The 20,369-nt window shown below is 51.4% G+C and overlaps 1 protein-coding gene across 1 annotated transcript in view; it reads left to right on the top strand.

The window, feature by feature from the left end:
• Positions 1-20,369, top strand: part of IRAK2 (interleukin 1 receptor associated kinase 2) — a 58,395-nt gene that overhangs the window by 3,668 nt on the left and 34,358 nt on the right. The window contains exon 2 of the mRNA XM_033865420.2: positions 5,554-5,736. Within this exon, the coding sequence (XP_033721311.1) occupies positions 5,554-5,736 (183 nt within the window). The remainder of the gene's footprint in view (positions 1-5,553; positions 5,737-20,369) is intronic.

Consider the following 20,369-nt stretch of genomic DNA (forward strand, 5'->3'; position numbering starts at 1 on the left):
TGTCATTTGATGGGCATTTGGGTTCTTTCCACTTTTTGGCTATTATGAATAATGCTCCTGTGTACATTTGTGTATGTCTCTGTGTGCCTTTACGTTTTCATTTCCCTTGCGTAGATACCTAGGAGGGGAATTACTGAGTCATAGGGTAACTCTGCGTTTAACATTTTGAGGAAGTGTCAGACTGTTTTTGGAAGTGCGAGTACCATTTTACATTCCCACCAGCAATGTGTGAGGGTCCCAATTTCTCCACGTCCCCTCCCCCCAACACTTGTTATCGTCTGTCTTTCTGAGTTTGTAGCCATCTGAGCAGGTGAGAAGTGGTTTCTCGCTGTGTTTGTTTATTTATTTATTTATTTAGGTTGCGCCGGGTCTTCGATGCAGGCACACAGGTTCTTTGTTGAGGCACGCGGGATCTTTTCCTTGTGGCGTGCGGGCTCTTTGCTGTGGCACTCGGGCTTCTCTCTAGTTGTGCTGTGCAGGTTTTCTCTCTCCAGTTGTGGCGCACAGGCTGCAGGGCGTGTGGGCTCAGTAGTTGTGTCACGCGGGCTTAGCTGCCCCGCGGCATGTGGGATCTTAGTTCCCCGACCAGGGATCAAACCTGTGTCCCCTGCATTGGAAGGCGGATTCTTTACCACTGGACCACCAGGGAAGTGCCTCTTGCTCTGGTTTTGATTAGCATTTCTGTAATGACTAATGATGTTGGCCGTCTCTTCATGTGCATTTGTACATCCTCTGAGGAGAATACCTCTGACTCCTTAGGGCTTGGAGACGTGCCTCTTGCTCTGGTTTTGATTAGCATTTCTGTAATGCCTAATGATGTTGGCCGTCTCTTCATGTGCATTTGTACATCCTCTGAGGAGAAGACCTCTGACTCCTTAGGGCTTGGAGACACCAGTATTGTTCAAGGTCCTCTGGAGCTGCCCATTGTGATTTAGGTTATAATCCAAATCCCTCACCAGGCTTGCCGGGTCTGGCACAGTCTGAGCGCCATTGACTTTTGACCTCCTCTCCTCCAACACCCTCTCATGCCCACCCTGCTCCAGCCACACTGGCCTCCTTGGTCCAGACTCAGGGCCTTTGTACTTGCTGTTTCCTCTGTCTGGGACATTCTTCGCCCTGTCCTCCACGTGGCTAGCTTTCTAGTCTCTGTTAGTTTCCTCTTGCTGCTGTAACAAATTACCACAAATTTAATAGTTTAAAAACAGCCATTATTGTGTTACAGTTCTGGAGGTCAGAAGTCCTAAAATCAAGGTGTTGGCAGGGCAGCTGTCCTTCTGGAGGCTCTAGGGGAGAATCCATTTCCCTGCCTTCACTGGCTTCTAGAGGCTGCCTGCGTCCCTTGGCCTGTGGCCCCTCCTCCACTTTCAAAGACAATGGGGTAGCATCTTCAAATCTCTTCCTCTGACCTCTGCTTCTGTCATGATCTTCTCTGAATCGGACACTCCTGCCTTCCTCTGATAAGGACCCCTGGGCTCAGTCAGATAATCCAGGGTAATCTCATCTCAAAATCCTTAACTTAATGCCATCTGCAAAGTCCCTTTTGTCACGTAAGGTACCATATGCACAGGTTTCGGGGTTTAGGACACTGACGTCTTTGGGGGGCTATAGTCTTTCATTTCTCAGTTCATATGTCACCTTGTTTGAGAGGCTGACCCTGTCCCCCTTTCCTCTTTTTCTTATCAACGTGTTTTATTTTCTTCATTCCTCTTAACATGCTTTGACCTTGTTCCTTATTGGTTTATGTCTGTCTCTCCCTGTAGAATGTCGGCGCCATGAGGGCAGGGACATCACGCATCTAGTTTGCTCCTGTATTCCCAGTGTCTGAGGCAGTGCCCGGCCAGTGGGCAGACACTCAGTGCCACTGGAATGAATGATGGGCTGAAGGATGTGGGAACGGTGGGGACACGGGATGGCTTGGAGCCCATGCTTGGCCAGCTCTCCGTGCTGGGTCAGAGGTCACTGGGCTGGGAGCCAGCCGTGCCCCCCAGGTAGCAGCTCCTTGGCAAGTCACAGCATTCCATGGTTTTCTGTTCAGCGCAGTAAGCGACTGTGATTGTCCTTCCAGTCCTAAAGAGTCTCGGTTTCTGCGAGTCTTTTTTTTTTAGGTTGAAAAATCCTACTGCATATTCCACAATTTATTCTTTTTTTTAAAATGACATTCTAGTCTTTGACTATTACAGATAATGTGCATCATTTTAGAAGAGATCATCCCTTGGGGCTGATTGTGATACCGGGGAGTGGAGGTGGAAAAATCCATAAAGTGATTCAGAAAAGCACACAGCCACAAATATGCACGCTCTTTGGATTGGATGATTTTGGCAGATAATGTGGCTCCCTCCTGCTCGTTTCCCTATGATTGTGGCTGCGTTCATTTTTGCCCTTGGGGGAAAGCAGGCTTCTCACAGCTTCACTCACCCCAGGTGTATTCCCAGGGATCCTGGGGCAGGGCTTCCTCTGTCGGACGGCTCTCCATCTTGCTGTCTCATGCGTGTGCCAGCCTTTGTGCACAGGCCTGCTTTGTCCCTGCCCAGCTATGTGCTTCAGGCGAGTGACTGCCTCTCTCTGAGCCTTTAGTTTCCTCATCTGTAAAATGGGGATGAGTTGCTGAGAGGCTTAAGGGACAAGACGCTTTCCCCTTCCCTCAACCAGGAAAGAGTCTTGTTAGTCCGGACAAAGGGCGTTTCACCCGAGGGCGAGGGCGGATCACTTCAGGAAGCTGTGCGCCTCTGCTCCAGAGGGCTTTGAAGATGGGCAAGGTTGTCTACTGTGTCCTGCAAGATTCAGGAAGTCAGACCAGGAGGGATGATCGCCACGTAGTGTTAACCATTGGGGATAAAAGCAGGTTTTCATACAGTGTAGATGGCTTGACAATTGCAGTGAACATTTATATCACATACATATTATTCTATACATATAACTAATCTAATCCTCACAACAACCTCTGAGGCAGGTGCTGTTGTTTTCCTCAATTACAAATGAGGAAACTGAGGCACGGTGAGACGTGAAGGGCGTTCCCCAAGCACATGGGAAGTAAGTAGCAGAGAGAAGATTTGAACCCAGGCCTCAGAGTCCAGAGTCTGGGCCCTGAACCCACCGCTGTACCATCCTGCTGGCATAAGCATGTATTTTTATATCTAATAGAAAAGCCTGAAAGATTAGAAACAAGAGTATAACCAGTGCTTTTCTTGGGGTCTTCCAAGTGGGATGATCACGGGGGCTTTGATTTTCTCCCGTTTTCCAAATGTTCCGTAACGACCAGGTATTACTGGTGTGTGTTGGGCAAAGAGCCATGGACTCAGCAGGGCGCTCGGCAGTGACTCATCCCCCTGAGATCTCTATCTTGTCTTGACCCTGTTTTAAGGGTCATGTTAAATGCTGGCAGGTCAACACCATAAGAGATGCCACTTTCACAGAGCTACAACGTCCACATTGCAAGGCACCTCTGGGTTTAATTCCTCTTCCTCCTGCATTGCCTGTGAGGAAAAGTGCAGCCCACAGATGTGAGGGCTGGGCTTGGCTTCTGCTGCCGCAGTGGAGCCCCAGGGGCGGCCCTGGGCTTCTGTTCTTCCCATGACATCACGCTGCCTCGGAGCGTGGGAGGTGAGCCCACGAACAGAGCTCGTGTGCAGGGAGGGCTGGGGGCAAGGGGTTCCTTCCTCTTCCCTCTACTCTTTTCTCTCTGCTGCTGGAGGCAGCCCCTGACCCTGCTGACATCACTTCCCATGGACCAGGAATCTGGCCTGGGGTTTCCAGTGACTAAAGTTACAACTCAAGAATTTCTCATCCCTAACAGGGCACTTCTCCCAGAGGCTTTCTGTCTGTGGGAGGCTGTCACAACCTTCCCCATTCCTCCAGAGGGACAGGGACTGTACAATATGATCGCGTCCCTCCCTGGCTCTGAGGTCTTCCATGGTGTCCTGGTGTCCGTGGCTCTTAGGATCAGGTTCAAACTGTAGCCTGGCCTTCAAGCCCCTTCATTACATAGGCGTGGTCTCTTGTCTTCCTCTTCTTCACTCAGTTCACTTATGTTTGTATTTTTCAAACAGAAAAGCTCCGTGGGCTTCTGGTTGACTCACCCCTGTATCTCTAGAGCTTCTCAGAGGCCTGGAGCTCAATAATATTTTGTTGAATGAATGTATGACTTGATGTTCACGTAGATACCTGCTCCACGATTTCTGAAATCCTGGAACTGAAGTCCGATTATTTTAGTCCTAGTTTAGGGGAATAAAAAATGCCTCCCTCACTTCAGGAAACTCAGCAGAATACTATGCGACCGTTCAAAAATTCCATGTATGAAGAGCTTGTACCAATTTGGAAAATGCTTATGGTATAATGTTAGTAAATAAGGCCTGGATGCACAGTCTTACTTACAGCCTGGCACTAACTGGATCCAGAAGCACCCCTGTGCGTGTGGTGGGGAGACTTTCGGAAGGGAAAGTACCCTCGTGGGATGCTGTGTAATTTATTAGCTTCTTTCCCCTGCGTTTTTCCAAGTTTTCTTTAATGAGCAACCATTTTATAATAGAAAATGAAAAGAAGGAATGCATTAGTTTTAGTATTGTGGACAGTAGCCCCCTGCAAATTGCACAGTGCTTCAGACTTGGCAAAGTGCTTTTAGATCCATAGCTCTCTTGCTCCTAATAGCAGTTCTGTGAGGATGGTGGGCTGTGGATTCATTCATTCACTCATTCATTCATTCATTCAGTTCCCCCTGCCAGGGCTGGGACTTAGAGATGAGGAGAATGAGATGCCCAAGGCAACTTTTTTTTTTTTTTTTTTTTTGCGGTACGCTGGCCTCTCACTGTTGTGGCCTCTCCCGTTGCGGAGCACAGGCTCTGGACGCGCAGGCTCAGCAGCCATGGCTCACGGGCCCAGCCGCTCCACGGCATGTGGGATCTTCCCGGACCGGGGCGCGAACCCGTGTCCCCTGCATCGGCAGGCAGACTCTCAACCACTGCGCCACCAGGGAAGCCCCCCAAGGCAAAATTATAGGAGGCACCTACTCTCTGGCTGCTGCTACAGGTGCAGGACCAGCCCTGAGAATGAGCACCTCCTTCAAATTTGCGCCTTGGGTGCCTCCCCTGCCTCACTTTGGTCCTGGCCCTGCCCCCACTCTGTGCCAGGCACTCTTCTCTGTTCTGAGGATCTAACAGTGAACGGAACAGAGAAAACTCTCTGCCTACTCGGGGCTTCTGTTTGGAGGGCAAGTTCTCTATTACAGTTGAGGAAACCGAACCTCCCATCCCACTGGGGAAGTGACTTGCACATAGCAAATAAGCAGCTAAACCTCAAGGCCCCTGGCCCTCTCGTCCACTGGTCTTTCTCCTAAGTCTTGTGTGGCAACCAAGTTGACATTTACATTAAAGTGTGAGTGTGCTGGTCCCCGCGGGCACTGAATGACTTGGGCTGCCTGTGGACCCCAGCTCCTGGTGGAGTTTCAGGTAGGATGGGGCCAGGTGGCTTTGTGGTGGACAGAGCTGGGCCAGCATGGTGACCCTCTGGTGGAGGGGCTGCCCTTCTGGCTCTAAGCATCCCTTTTTGCTTGCCTTCCAGCCTCCTATGTGATCACAGACCTGACCCAGCTGCGGAAGATCAAGTCTATGGAGCGGGCGCAGGGCGTGAGCATCACGCGCGAGCTGCTGTGGTGGTGGAGCATGCGGCAGGCCACCGTCCAGCAGCTGCTGGACCTCCTGTGCCATCTAGAGCTCTACCGCGCCGCCCAGATCATCCTCAACTGTGAGTTACCAAGGCCCCCTAGCAGCCAGCGTGAGCTGTGCCCTCTCACCTTAAAATCTTTCTTGGAGTTTCCCTGGCGGTCCAGTGGTTAAGACTCCGCGCTTCCACTGCAGGGGGCATGGGTTTGATCCCTGGTTGGGGAACTAAGATCCCACATGCTGCTCGGCATGGCCAAAATGTAAAAATAAATAAAATTAGAAAACCTTTATTTTTATTTATTTATTTATTTTTGCGGTACGCGGGCCTCTCACTGTTGTGGCCTCTCCCGTTGCGGAGCACAGGCTCCGGACGCGCAGGCTCAGCGGCCATGGCTTACGGACCCAGCCGCTCCGCGGCACGTGGGATCTTCCCAGACCAGGGCACGAACCCGTGTCCCCTGCATCGGCAGGCAGACTCTCAACCACTGCGCCACCAGGGAAGCCCCAGAAAACCTTTCTTAATCTTAAAAAAATTTGAATGAAAGAGTTTACCATCCAACTAAGAAATTAGTAACGGTGGTCACCCCTGGGGAGAGGAATCGGGTGGCCAGGGAACCAGGTGTTGGAGAGAGACTTTATTGTCAGTCTTTTTGCACCTTTTAAATTTTTGTTCTCTGTTCCAAAAATAAATAAATAGAAATTTAAAAATAGCTGTAGCATAAAAATTCAAGAAAGTCTACAGTAAAAATTATTTACGTCCTCATCCTGTTTCCCAATTTAGCCTCCCAAGAAGTAACCAGTAGTCACAATTTCTTATCTACCTTCCTAGAGATTTTCTAGGCAAATGTATACATGTGTCTACAACACTTTTTTATACAGATAGTAAGAGAACACCATGCACTCGGCTGTCCCCTTTATTTTCACCTAGCAGTCGATCTTGCAGATGGTTTCATATTGAGACAATCTTTCAACAGCCACATTGTATTCCTTTGACAGATGTACCATGATTTATTGATAGGTGTTCAGGTTGCTTCTAGCAGTTGCCTCCTGTGTACAGTGTTGGGATGTGCACCCCGTTTGCACACACGTGAATCTCGCATGGGATGACTTTCCAATATTGGAATGGCTGGGTTGAGGGTTTGTGTATTTTAAGTTTTGATTGATATCAATACCAGTATTACCAAATTGTCCTCCTACAGGAGAATACAACCATGGTGGGAATGTACTTAGCAGGTAATAAATAATACCTCCCTACCTTGCAGGGTGTCTGTGCAATTGAAGAAATAGAACACGTCAAGGGCCTGGTGTTCAGCCAGTGCTCAGCAGAGGCAGGGGGATGAGGGGTCTGATTATCTCCATCTGGGCCCCCCCCGCCATGTCCCCAAAGAGACCCCTTCAGTGTGGGACAGTGAGCCAGACTTCTCACAGGTGGTCACCGAGCCCCTGGCCAGTGCCTGGTGCTGTCCGAGGTCCTGGAATACAGGTGGGCAAAGCGATAGGTCCTCTGCCCTCGTGGAGAGCATAGTCATGAGGAGACAGTCAGTAGACAGGAAAACAAGTAAAAATAAGGGGATGGAGTGACAAGGTAGGGGAGCCTTCTAGAACACGGTTGTCATGGAAGGCCAGTCTGAGGAGGTGAAGTTGGAGGAATGGAAAGAAGACAGCCACGTGAAGAGCTGGAGGAAGAAAGCCCAGGGGAGAGGGGACAAAGGCCCTTGTGCAAAGGCCTGGGGTGTTGCAGGAACTAGCATAGAGCTGGTGTGGGAGGTAGAGAGCAGGGCATTCAGAGCCCCAGAGGCCTGTGGAAGACCCTGTGGGCCCTGGAGCTGTCCTGGCTGGGGTTCCTGAGCTGGGAATAACCTGGCTGAACCAACAGACCTCAGTTCAGCACCTGCCTGACTAAATCAGGGAGGGCTTCCAGGAGGAGGAGTGGGGGCTTAGAGACCTCCACCCTCAGAGATAAGTCAGGAGACACCAGGGTGGCCTTACAGGTGGAGACCTGCTCAGACCCATGCCACATTGGTTGGTTGGTGCGACCAATGCCTATCCTGTGTAGCTGCTTGCAGACCCCTGTCTGGCTTGTCTGCATCCCCAGAACCTGGCACGTGGTAGAACTGATTATGGAGTAGATGTGCCTTCACATACTTTTCATGTTTTGAGAGAATTAGTGGTAAACTCTTTTTTTAAAAATTTATTTTTTATTTATTTTATTTTTGGCTGCGTTGGGTCTTCGTTGCCGCGTGCAGGCTTTCTCTGGTTGTGGTGAGCGGGGGCTACTCTTCATTGTGGTGCGCAGGCTTCTCGTTGCGGTGGCTTCTCTTGTTGCGGAGCACAGGTTCTAGGTGCGTGGGTTTCAGTAGTTGTGGTGCATGGGCTCAGTAGTTGTGGCGCGCGGGCTCTAGAGCACAGGCTCAGTAGTTATGGCGCACAGGCTTAGTTGCTCCGCGACATGTGGGATCTTCCCGGACCAGGGCTCAAACCCGTGTCCCCTGCATTGGCAGGTGGATTCTTAACCACTGCGCCACCAGGGAAGTCCAGTGATAAACTCTTAATGGGTTCAAAAAGAGGTGAGGAAATTCATGCCCACCCAAGGATGCCAGAGAGAGAGAGAGAGAGAGAGAGAGGGGAGAGAGGGAGAGAGGGAGAGAGGTAGGTGTGGAGAGGGGGTGCTGCAGAGGGGGAGCGGGAAAGCCGCTGGGTCAGGTACAGTCAGAATGGAGGGACCAGGCCTCCTGCTCAGGCCACTTTGGGGAGGGGGACGCCGGTTTTGTCTCTGCAGGGCACTGGGATGCTGCAGGGGTGTCCCGAGGCCTGTGGGCAGAGACGTACTGGGGATTGAGACACAGGCCTCTCACTGGACACACCAGCTTGCCACTGACGTCAGAACCTGGCTGTTGACTAATCTCGAGTATATTCTTAACGATTTGAGGTCAGCACACAACATAGTGCCAGATTCAGAGAAACATACTCATTGCAGCGTGACATTCTGTTTGAAGCTGACACTGACTGGGCACTTTCGAGGCACCAGGCGCTGAGCGTGGCTCCTCCCAGCAGCCCCTCGAGGTGGGCGATCTAAGGAGCCCCTTCTCCCCCTGAGGACATGGAGGTCAGGAACGGCTCAGAGCCTCCCCCAAGGGCACAGGTCCGGTCGCACCCAGGCGCGTTTGGATCAGAGCCCTCCTTCTTAGCTTTTCTCACGGGAACTTCACTGCACTCGGTGTTTGGGCTTCCAGGAAACAGTGATATTTGTCTGTCATCCTTTCTTCTTAGAACTTTACTCAGTTCTCTGTTTTCCGGTTCCAACCTCCTCTAACCTCTCAGGGCTGTGAGAGTCCACCTGTGTTCCCCAATCCTCTTTTCTCTGCTGCTTAGCCTTGCTGATTAAAATTGCCTGAGGAAGAGAGGTTCAAGCCTGTCTCCGCATCCACTTTTGTTTTGGGAGTTCGGTTGTATTGTCACTATTGCCTTCAGTCCTCAGGCAAGACACTTCCCCTTTCTGTATCTTGGATTTTTTTTTGTTGTTTGTTTGTTTTTCATTAGGGAGAAAAAGTGCCATAAATCTTGGTCACTTTTTGGAAGTGAATATAGAGGGCATATGTGAAGCATATTAAGTTTCTGTTATTCCAACCGGTCAGTTTTCCCTTCCCTAATTGTAACATTAGTTAAACCTTAGTTTGCATTTACTTGCTGAAGATTGTTTATGAACTTGCTCGGTTGCCCACAGCAGTTTGAGAACCTGACTTCTGCCCACCACTTCTTAGAGAGCTTTAAGAATAAGTTTGAATAAAACAGAGCTTGAAAACCAGACACCAAAAGTCCCAGAGACAAAGTGTTGTCCTCAGAGACTTATGACTCCAGGTCGTAAGTATTTGCATGTAGCAGAGGCCTTCCGTAGGTCGTAAGTATTTGCATGTAGCAGAGGCCTTCCATAGGTTGTATGTGAACCGGAAGGTGGAGTGTGGGGTTCCCAGGGGGCCACATGTGTGTCCAGTGTCTTGAAATCACGTGCTCTGGGGCTGCTAGTGCCATTGTACAGAGAGCTATAGGTGCGTGGGTCTCTGTTCCTTGGTATCTTCTTAGCCTTAATTGCCAAGACCATTATTGTTCGATTGTCAAACACTAAATGTTATAAGAATTAGAATAAATGAGTGCAGAAGGCTTACCATTCCTTCTTCTGGCAAATCTGCTCGCCAGTGTCAACCATTTTGCTCTTTTAGCTGTTTCTCGGTGGCTTCCTGTATTAGCATCCCAGGTTCATTGCTGTTACTAAGGGTAGGCTGTAGTGACTTAAATGAGACAGACGTTTATTCCTCTCTCCTGTGACCGTCCAAGCTGCCCAGGGCTCATAGGGCAGCTGCCCAGTGTCAAGGACCAGTTTCTTTCGTTTTCATTGCTCTGCCGTCTGGGACAGCCGGCTCCCAGCTCCTACCTGAGACAGCTACTCTGTGCCTCCACACGTGCCTTCCAGCCTACAAGAAGGGCACGGTCCCCTGGAAGCTGCAACATAACCTCCCTTCCCAGGCCGTTGGCCAGGACTGGTCACATGATCACGCCTAGTTGCAGGGGAGGCTGGGAAATGTAATCTGTAGCTGGGAGCCTGTGTGCACAACTAAAGCGTCTGTTACTCTAGCAGAGGAGGGCATACATACTGGAGGGCCAGCTGTCTTCCTACAGCCCTCTGCTTTGGGCCACCCAAGTATCCACATGCACCCTTCCTCCCACGAGCAAAACGTGCTCACCCTTTCCCCAGGGGAGTGTCTTCTGGCAAGGGGAGTGGGTCCTTTGTTTGGTCCATCTGGCAGCCCCTTGTTCTTCTCAGTTGACCAGTGATCCTCAAAGTGTGTTCCCTGGACTTCTGAGCATCAGCATCCCCTGGGAGCTTGTTAGAAATGCAGGTTCTCAGGCCTGACCTCAGCTGCCGATTCAGAAACGCCAGGGGTGGAGTCCTGAGTCTCCCTCCAGGATATTCAGGTGCAGATAAAAGTTTAAGAACCGCTGACCCAGCACCTGGTTCTCTGACTACTGGCTCTGTCTTGGGGGGTGGGGTAGACATTGGGGGAGCATGCCTGTGGCCTCAGTGGAAGTGGGAACTGGAGAGGCTGCCCTTATGGGGGGGCTACACGGCTTTCACAGCCCACTTCCTGCTGGGGGAGGGGTTTGGGCACCTGGGAGGAGCTGTGGCGTCAAATAATGGCCGGCTTTTGTCACACCAGGACGGTGGCTTCTTTGGCGGTACAGGTCTCTCAAAATGCTGGAAGCTTCTGGTCTCTTGGCTTCTCATCAGTTCTCTGTGTGACAGCCACAGCTGATGATCTGGCCTAGGTAGCTTCCTTCTTAACCCTGAAAGGTTTGTTCTTCCTCTTGGTGGCCTGTGTGCTCGGCCTGCCCCCCCTCCTCCTAATGGAAGGTGCACGCCTGGAGCCTCCCTCGGGGCCACCTGAAACAATAGCTTAGATGGGGCGGAAGCACTCTTATCTTGACTCTTGTTTCTGGGCTCTGTGTCTGGCAGAGAGCCCCTCCTGCAGTTCATCAGTGGACTGAGAAAGATGGAGTGGGGATTAGAATGGTTGGGGCCATGGTATCAACTCCTGCTGGGGCTGACCCTTCAGGGCCCCTGACAGGGGGGTTCTTGGTCAACTTGGATTGTCTGCTACAGGCCAAGAGTCTTCCTTTTCATCTCTGCTTGAACACGGTCTGGCTCCAGTGGAGTTCTTCTCCCTCTGTTGGAGGTCCCTAAAAGAGAAGCAACGTGTACCAACATTCAGAGCATTTTCAGCTTCTCCCCTTAGAGTTATGGGTGCTCGTAGCACGTGGCCTGCCTTCCGAGGGTCACGGGTGACGGTTTTGCTTTGGTGTAAGCACAGTAATCAGCTTTCCAGTCTGCAATATCTGGGTCCTTCCCACCTGGAGCATTATTATATTGATTTAGCTCCGGTAGGAAAGGCCAAAACAACACCAGGTTAAACTAAAAGAGGGTTTCTTTCCACTAGCGGTGTGTGTGTCGGCAATCCAAAGCTGATAGGGTGGGTCCACAGTGTCAGGGATTCAAGCGTTTTTTCTACCTTATTCTGCTGCCCTGCGCACGTGGCTTCCACCTTGTGGTTTGAGATACTCGCTCCGGCTGTTCCTCTCTTTTCCACATTCCAGGCAGCAGGAAGGGGAGGGGATTTTCTTTCCTTCTAAGGGTACAATCTGAAAGATGCGCTTTATCACTTCACAAAGTTCTATTAGCTAGAACCTAGTCACATGACCACAATTAGCTGCAAAGGGAGTCTGGCAGTAGCTAAAAAATGTGGTTTTTAGCAGCCGTATGTCTAGCTAAAACTTCTAGAATATAGGAAGACAAGGGGAATGGCTATTCTCTACCACATTTGTACCATCTCTAAATAATGTGCTTCTCCTGTTCTTTTCATATATATCAATTTATATATTATCCATTCACTTCCTAGACCAGGATTTGGCTGTACATACCTCCTCTCCCCCTTTGGCTCCTCTGTGGGTCTGTAGGTCGTTTTTCTAACCTTTAACTAATATCGTTACACATATAATTATTTTTCCATGCGCTCTAGGCAGTGCCTCTTGGTGCGTCACTTTGTGAGGTGAAGCGTCGTTTACTCGCCCTTTCTTACCCTCCCCTCTCCACTTTCACCTCCCGACTTCTGGCAAAGACCCGTCATAAAGTGGTCTTCCATGGATGTCTTCACATCTCCAGGCTCTTCTGAGCCCACAGGGAAGAGCTGGGTCTTGGATGAAGCCCCAGTCTCTGGGTCAGGACAGGAAGAGGAATGCCGCCTTTGTGTCCTGATTGAAAAAATGTCTTTCTGTGATGGGGAAAATACTGTGTGCATAGGACGTCCGCAGGGCGAGTCATGGTGCAGAGTAGCATTTCCCCAATCACATGCCCCAGATGTGTGCTCCAGCAAGTTACGCCGTGCAACTAGAGGTTTCATGAATCACTAGCCTTGGGATATCTGTATGCTTTATCAGTGCCCCCTACCTTTGGACAGTCACAGTGCACACCCAACGTTTTAAGGATCTGATAAGTTCTATAGCAAAGAAATCTATTTAGGTCGGGGTTTTCCATTTACATTTGACCACAGAGCCCCCTTTTCATTTGATACTTATTAATATTCCCATGGAACCAGTACACTGTGGGAATCAGTGCTCTGGTACAATGGTGGCCATGGTGCAATTGCTGGGCATCCCAGGGGAGCCTCTTTATAGAGAGTCTGGGGGACCAGGGGCAGCATTTGCACGGCCAGGTCAGCATTCAACGTCAGGAGAGTCTGACCCTGGAGGCTAGGGCCAGCCATCACCCTGGGGCTTAAAACGTGAGAGTCCTACTCCTGAGGGGGACTTTTCCCGACCACCAGGCTTATTTAGGGAGAGGGCTGTGAGCCAGGCTCCAGGGTCTAGGTGCTGGCATCTGCGGGTCTCAGGAGCCGGAATCAAGGCAGAGGCTGATGTATCAGAGCTGTGGCTTCCAGCCAGAGGCAGGTCGGCTGTCATCACGGCCACTGCGGCAGGCAGGGGACCTGATTAAACGGCACTGAGGCAGGCAGGGGACCTGAGCCTGCCGATGGTGGGGGTCTGATGGCTCTAACTCTGAGCATGGAGGCTCGAAACCAGGTGTGCCTGATTCGTGAGGTGACACTCTCCCTCGTTCCTCCCCATAGAGAGTTAGATACACAAAATCTGGACAAGAGAGTCAGTAGTGAACTGAGACATATTATCCAGTGCCTGCTGTGTGCTAGGTGCCGGGGACGCAGCAGTGGAAATACAGACAAGGGCTCCGACCTCAAGGAGCTTACAGTTTAGTGTGGGAGACGGGCATGAACAGGATGATGGCATAGAGACGTGTACCCAACCACAGCAGGAGTGCTCAAAGGAGAAGTGTAGGTCGGGTGGGTAGGTAGGTAGGAGGGTAGGAGAGGAGAAGGTTTGATCTCATCTGGGGAAGCTTCCCTAAGGAGCTGAAACTTGAGCCTCCATTCAAAGGACTGGCGGGCCGACCACACAGGTGTATCCAGGCAGAGGGAACAGGACGTGCAAAGGCCGGGTGGTGGGAAGGAGCAATGCTTGGGTGTGGTCAGGTCTACTTTCATCAGGAGTGTAGGGAAGGTTTTCGAGGGCTTCTACCTGGGAGTACCCCCATTGCTCTGGCCACAGTGGGGAACAGGGGCCTGTGAGGTTCCAGGCGTCAACTGAGTAGGAAAGCAAGAAGCTTCTGGAACCTGAAGGGACTCCAAGGGAAGTGACCAAGGTCTCATCTTCCCATCTGCTGCCAGCATCTTCCTGGGGGTTTCTTTCAAGTTTCCCAGTTTTCACGCGTCTCGTCTCGGTTGTGCAGTTTTCACAGTTTCTAACTTTTGTTTTGGCAGCTCAGCCAAAGTCATTTCCTTCCCGGAGCCGGGCTTTCACTGCGTGGGGAATTTCTATCTGCTGCCTAAAGTGAAATGGAAGAGAACACACCCTTTCTCTCCCAAAGAGGCTGAGCTGTTGCAAGGGCCAGACAGGGCTCGTGTGTGTTCTCCTGGAAGTTTTCCCAACATCCGCCCCTTTCCTACCACTAGGGGACAAAAAAGCGTGGGAAGGACTCAGACCCTGGGGCCCCTGGAGACTTGCCCCTGGGCGTGGCACTGCACAGGGCCAAGACCACCCCCCCCCGCACCCCCCCCCCCCCCCGCCAAAGTCCTGGCCAGGAGTCACTGTTAACTGAATGCTAGTCATAACTTGTATTTAGCACCTAATATGTGCCAGGCAAGCATCTTATCTCACAAATCTCGCTATTCCCATTTTACAGATGAGGAAACTGAGGTGCAGGGATAAGTAACTTGCCCAAAGCCACACAGCAAGTAAGCAACCGGCTGGAAAGGGATGCACATCTGCGTGACCTTAACCCCTGCTGGGGGAGGTCACTAGATGGCATCAAGTCTCTGAAAAATAGGCGTAGACGTTGCCCTGTCTGCTTTTCTCGTAAATGGGGGCGCTTCAGAACACGAGCGATGCGAGGCTCTTCGCACATCCTTGCTGAGGGGCTCAGGATGGTCTTCTGACTGTCCTTCTGTGTGTTAGTTATTCCACTGGAAAAGAGCGAGGCTTTAATCACTGCGGGTTTCTTGGGAGTAACTGTGAGCATGGACAGAGGAGCTTGTGTGTGGTGCCTCTGAACCAGCCCCCAGTTTTTCAGAGAGGACGGGCACGAGCTGGAGGGAGAGGAGCTGCGGTTTACTGAGCTCCCAGTCTGTGCAGTGCGGCCGTAAGCAGCTCCTCTGGGTTACGAGCTTTGGACACATGTCGAGGTCACCCATTAATCAGGATGGGCTACGTTATGTGGAGGTCACAGATAAACCCGGAAATCTCAGCTGTTCAACACAGCAAAGAATCAGTTTCTCCAAGTGCAGTGCTGGCTCCTGCCTTCTGGCACTCGGCAGGCCATTGGGAGTGCACGGCTTCCAGGGTCACTGTGGAGGGGGAGAGACAGATGGACGAGGCTCGCCAGCTCTTAATTGCTTTGTCCAGGAAGTGACAGTAGCATTTCCACTTAAAATCCATTGGCCAGAACCGGTTACGTGGCCCCAGCCTAACTGCAAGGGAGGCTGGAGTCTGAGCGGGAGCAAATGACTATTTGGTAAGCCCTGTCTCAGCTACTGGGTACCTCAGTTCAAGGGGGTTTATTTTAAGGTTCTGCCTAACCACGGCCTACGAGCTCTCACGTGGACTAACCCTTGCCCGGTTCTCTCACCTCATCTTGGCTACTTTCCCCCGCATTCATTCAGCTCAGCCGCTAGGGTCATCCTTCATTTGAGGAGATGCACCGAAGTGTTTTCTTCCTCAGGATTTTCGCATATGCTATTCCTTCCCCTTAGAATGCGGGCCCCTCCCCAGCTCCCTTGCATTCTTCCCGTGGCTCATCCCTCTCATCTTCTGGGTCTCTGCTTAAATGGCACCTGCCCACAGAAGTCTGCCCCGGGCACCCCGTATAAGTCAGTGTCAGGTGCCCCCCTCCCTTCCTCCAGTTTGTTGTCAGCATAGAACTCCTCCCGGTTTAAAATTAGGTATCTTTTAACTGTCATATGAGTTTTGATAAGTCAGAGCCCCCAGCCCCTAACACAGTGAATAAATGAATAAGGATGGATGAGTCATTTTAGCAGCCGGTGAGCAGGTCCAGTGGAGGAGCCATGATAGGGCGATTAGGTCTTAAGACAAGGTCATGCCCTCTTATTTGCCTAACTTCCCGTCTAGCTTGAGTTGGGAGTTTTGAGTGGTTTGTGTACGTGGACCTTGGATGCCCAGGAAGGTTGAGCCCAGGGATTGGGAGGGAAAGGAAAAGGAAAAGAGAGGGTCCAGAAAGCTCTTTTTGTCTTGATACGGCCAGCTGGCACCTAGGTTCTCTAGTTAGGGATGAATCACTTTCATTTGCTCTAGAAGGGATCTGTTTCAGCCACATGAGTCAGAATAAATACAAAGAATAAAAACAAATTTATAAATATTACCTCACTGTTTACTTTGAGGGCTGAGCAGAGTGTGGGCAATTCCAGACTGTGCTCACTGGGGAAAGACCTTGCCGGCAGCTGGAGTCCCCTCTGCTCAAGCATGTGGCTCCCGGATTTGCCACTGTGTTAAATGTTCCCAGGCTGCCAGCCGGCGAGGAGGACCCAGGCCCCTCTGCCAAGGGCCCAGCACACCTAAGCCTTTTGACCAAAGGAAGCGGGACCTCAATAAACATGTAATGTAAACATGTAAATAAGAGAACTGTTTCAGGTTTCACTTTACGCAAGTATAAACTGGAGAGAGCAACTGGGCTTTCTCCCCAGAGGTGTCCTCTGAATTCAGTAGGCCACACCTATGGGAAAGCACTTAGGACAAAACAAAAAGCCTGACCTAGACTCAGGGGTGATGATCCTAATGATAGTAAATTACAATGGTAGCTTATAACTGTTGAGCACTTACTTATCTCATCATCTCTGGGGGTGTAGGGTACAGTTCCTCATCCCACTTGTCGGATGAGATTTGGAGCGTTTCCCTTGCCCGTGAGCCTGGCTGCGGTGTGCATGGCGGGCTGGAAGCCCTGAGTTCATCTTTGGGCTCTTGTGCTCATTAGAGAGAGTGGGACATCCTGAAAATACAAAGCAGAGAGAAAAGGGGATCAGGCCCATCGTCCCCTGGGAACTGTGGAGAGAGCACAGAGAAATGCTTTTGCCCCCTTTCTCTGCCCCCTGGTGCCAGAAACTCAACCCTCATCCCTCCGGGTTGAGCCAGTCGTTCTCAGCCTCACCTAGGGAACTTTCGAAAGCATCCAGACTCTGATTTAATGGATCTGAGAACCAATGCATCAACCCCTTGGTGCCCACAGACACTGAACCTGTTATTTCGAGCACTGGCATCCCCTCCCGTCCCTAGGGGCACTGGCAGGGAGAACTCCAAGCTGCCTGTCCTCCTGTGTGTGACCAGGGGCTGCCAACGACACAGCGGGCGGAAGCAGGTCTAGCTGGGCTTCTGTATTACTCATCCCCACGGCCACTGCACCTTCAAGGCCCTGCCACTGCCCACTGAGAGTCATGTGTCCATTAGAGGGTTTTTTTTTCTTTTTTGTTTTTTTTGGCTGCGTTGGGTCTTCATTTTGGCACGCGCGGGCTTTCTCTAGTTGCAGCCAGCGGGGGCTACTCTTTGTTGTGGTGTGCGCACTTCTCGTTGCAGTGGCTTCTCGTTGCGGAGCGTGGGCTCTAGGCTCGTGGGCTTCAGTAGTTGTGGCGCGTGGGCTCAGTAGTTGTGGCTCGCATGCTTTAGAGCTCAGGCTCAGTAGTTGTGGTACACGGGTTTAGTTGCTCCGCGGCATGTGGGATCTTCCTGGACCAGGGATCGAACCCATGTCCCCTGCCTTGGCAGGTGGATTCTTAACCACTGTACCACCAGGGAAGTCCCTATTAGAGGGTTTAAACTGTTGGATACAGCCATCCACCCCATTTGCTTCCTACAGAGACCCTAAGTTGGGATCAGAGGTCCTTTTGGGTAGGGAGAGAGGACAGAGGACAGAGGATGACTATGTCACAGTTTGTGTCCTGGCCTTGGCCTTGGCCCAGCTGCTTTTTGTATCTGGTCCCACTGAGTCCTGGGATTGTTCTGGGACGGAGGGGTTATAATTCTTCTGACTCCACAGAAGATGCAAATGAAGCTCAGAGGGTTAAGAAATCTGTCCTTGCGCGTACAGCTAGGATTAGAAAGCCTGGCTCTGGAAACTTCCCCACACTTGCTCTCGCTTCTACTCTGTGATCACAATTCCTATTTTTGGATCTCATGATCCTGCAGAATTAACTTTATGTATGGAATCTTTGTGAGATTCCAGCGGAAGTAAGAGTGCTGTCCTGGAAGCACGAGGCTGTTCCCGTACATCAGTCATAGGAATAGATGACATAACCAGCTTGCTTTTTGGTCCTGGCCTTGGCAGACAGGAAACTCACAGGAAACTCGTGAGATTTAAAGCTCGTCATGACCCTTCTTCATGAACATTTTGTCCTCCTTTGCTCCATCCTACCCTCGATGTTCTATTTTTATTTCAACGGCACTCTGGTTTACGTACCGGCCCAAAGGAGTGGGTGTTGTATCTGCTCAGCTATCAGGGGTAAGCTTCCAGGCATTAAGGGCAGAAAAGCCACAGTTTCTCCCTCTTCTGGGTTTGCTGGTGGGAAAAGAGGCAAGCAAAGGCCTGCCCTGCGCCTTCCAGCTAAGCTCGGGCAATCGGGCACTGGCAACCTAAGCGTCAAAATGAAGATGTGTCCTGTTTATGCCTCTTATTTATTGTCTGCATCTGAACACCCACAGAGGGCTGAAACGGGGGTTTCACAGGAAACTGAAGCTTGTCATCTGATTGTAACTGCAGGCCTGACGTTGGCCTCTGTGGCTGGGTGGGGCCCTCGTGTGTGACTAGGTGGGAGGGGGCGCTGCAGCAGAAATGCGCTGACAAGCTCTGTCTCAGGCTGGCACCCGCCGGTGCTGGTGCCCATGCCTCAGGGCTGTTCCCTCCTCGGGCGGGCATGTGCCCCAGTCCCACATGTTTGCATGGACCACGGTGCCAGCTGTAGGCCCCTGTCTGTCACTGCAGACTCACCATAGGTTGAGAACATAATGAAGCCTTTTCTATCCCCTGTTGGTAGAGGCCAGGGAGGTCAGCCACAAATGGGTGGGTGGCTTTGGTATTCCTGCCACATAGGTCTTGACGGAGGGGCAAAGATCTGTGCAGAAAGGGAAAGAAATAAGGAATAGGACACTGAAGTTAGGTCAGGCCGGGACCGTCACCTTCACTTCCATTTGTCTGATGACGAAACAGGCTCAGCCGGACCTTGGACGGGGGGAAGTGCCGCTTATTCTGGGGACGCAGGCAGTTGGGGTGCAGGTGGCACCTTTAGAAGCTGATGCAGCCAGGAACACCTCCTACTGTGGTGGGCTGTCTGGGGTCCCCTTCACCAGCAGGCCCGGCCTGCCTGACGCGAGGGGAGCTGGGGCCACAGAGGAGTCACATCTGCCCTTGTGTCTCATACACAGATGTCATCATGAGGATGGCGTGAACATGGCCCTTTGAGGTACACGGGTAGGACCCCAACTGAGGCAGTTGGTGGAGGGAGGGTGCGTCAAGGGGCCGTCTCCCTGGGCCAGAGAGGGGAGGGCAGGGGGGGAAGAGGGCTCAGAGTGGCATTGGGACCCCTTCCTCCTGGGGTCTTTGCTTCTGCCCTGGATCTTCTCACGAGTCAGCCTTCACTGCCAGTGACTCTCACCGGCACAGTTGTCACTTTGCACGAGGGACGGTGTCACCCTGTGCCTGTGGAGAGCAGTGCATTACGTGAGCAGAGACGTGGGAGTCTGTGAGTCCTGCCGGTAGGGCTGCCCTTGGGGAGGAGCCGCTTCTGGGATCCCAGTTTGGGCCAGAAGGGCCTCTCCCTGAGGCGATTGGGTTGGGGGCGCGTGGTGCCTGAGGACCCCAAGTGGGGAGAAACGAAGTGTGTGTTCTCCGGGGTCCCCACAGGGGCCGTAAATCCTGCTCAGCCATTGGTTCTGGCAGGGGACCCCGCCTCCCTGAGCTTCCGTTTCCCTCTTTGCTACCCCTAGGGCTGGGGTGAGGACACACACAGTGAAGGTGTCAAGGGCACGTCCTAGACCATCAGTGGCAAAATCCAGGAGCGAGCGGGCCCTGCATCTGCTGCTCACCTGCGTTCGGGCTACTCACCCTCATCGGAAGGCTCCGTTCTCGTCCCGGTTCGAGCAAGCTTGCTTACTGACTTTTCTCTTAAGAAACAATTTACTGTGCAACTGATACATACATGATCATAGTTGAAAGATTCTGCCAAATGCAAATAACCCCCCAACCCACAATTATACGGTCCTTGATAATCACACCATCCAGAAATGTTCACAGTTAGCATTTCCTGTATATTCTTCGGGTTCTTTCCCACATATTTTACAAAGAAAAAAAACCTGGGTAACACATTATATATCCTCTTTCATTGTCAGTCAACAATATATTGGTGGTTGCCAGAGGTGGAGCGCGGGCCCAAAAAGGGTCAAAAGGGAGAACTTCCAGTTACAAGATAAATAGGTACAGGGGATGTAATGTGCGGCGTGGTGACTGGAGTTAACAATACTGTACCTCGCATAGTTGTAAGTTGCTAAGAGGGTAGACCTTAAAAGATCTCATCACAAGAAAAAATTCGTAACTGTGTG

Source organism: Tursiops truncatus, chromosome 10 (assembly GCF_011762595.2).
Source record: "Tursiops truncatus isolate mTurTru1 chromosome 10, mTurTru1.mat.Y, whole genome shotgun sequence".
NCBI lineage: Eukaryota > Metazoa > Chordata > Mammalia > Artiodactyla > Delphinidae > Tursiops > Tursiops truncatus.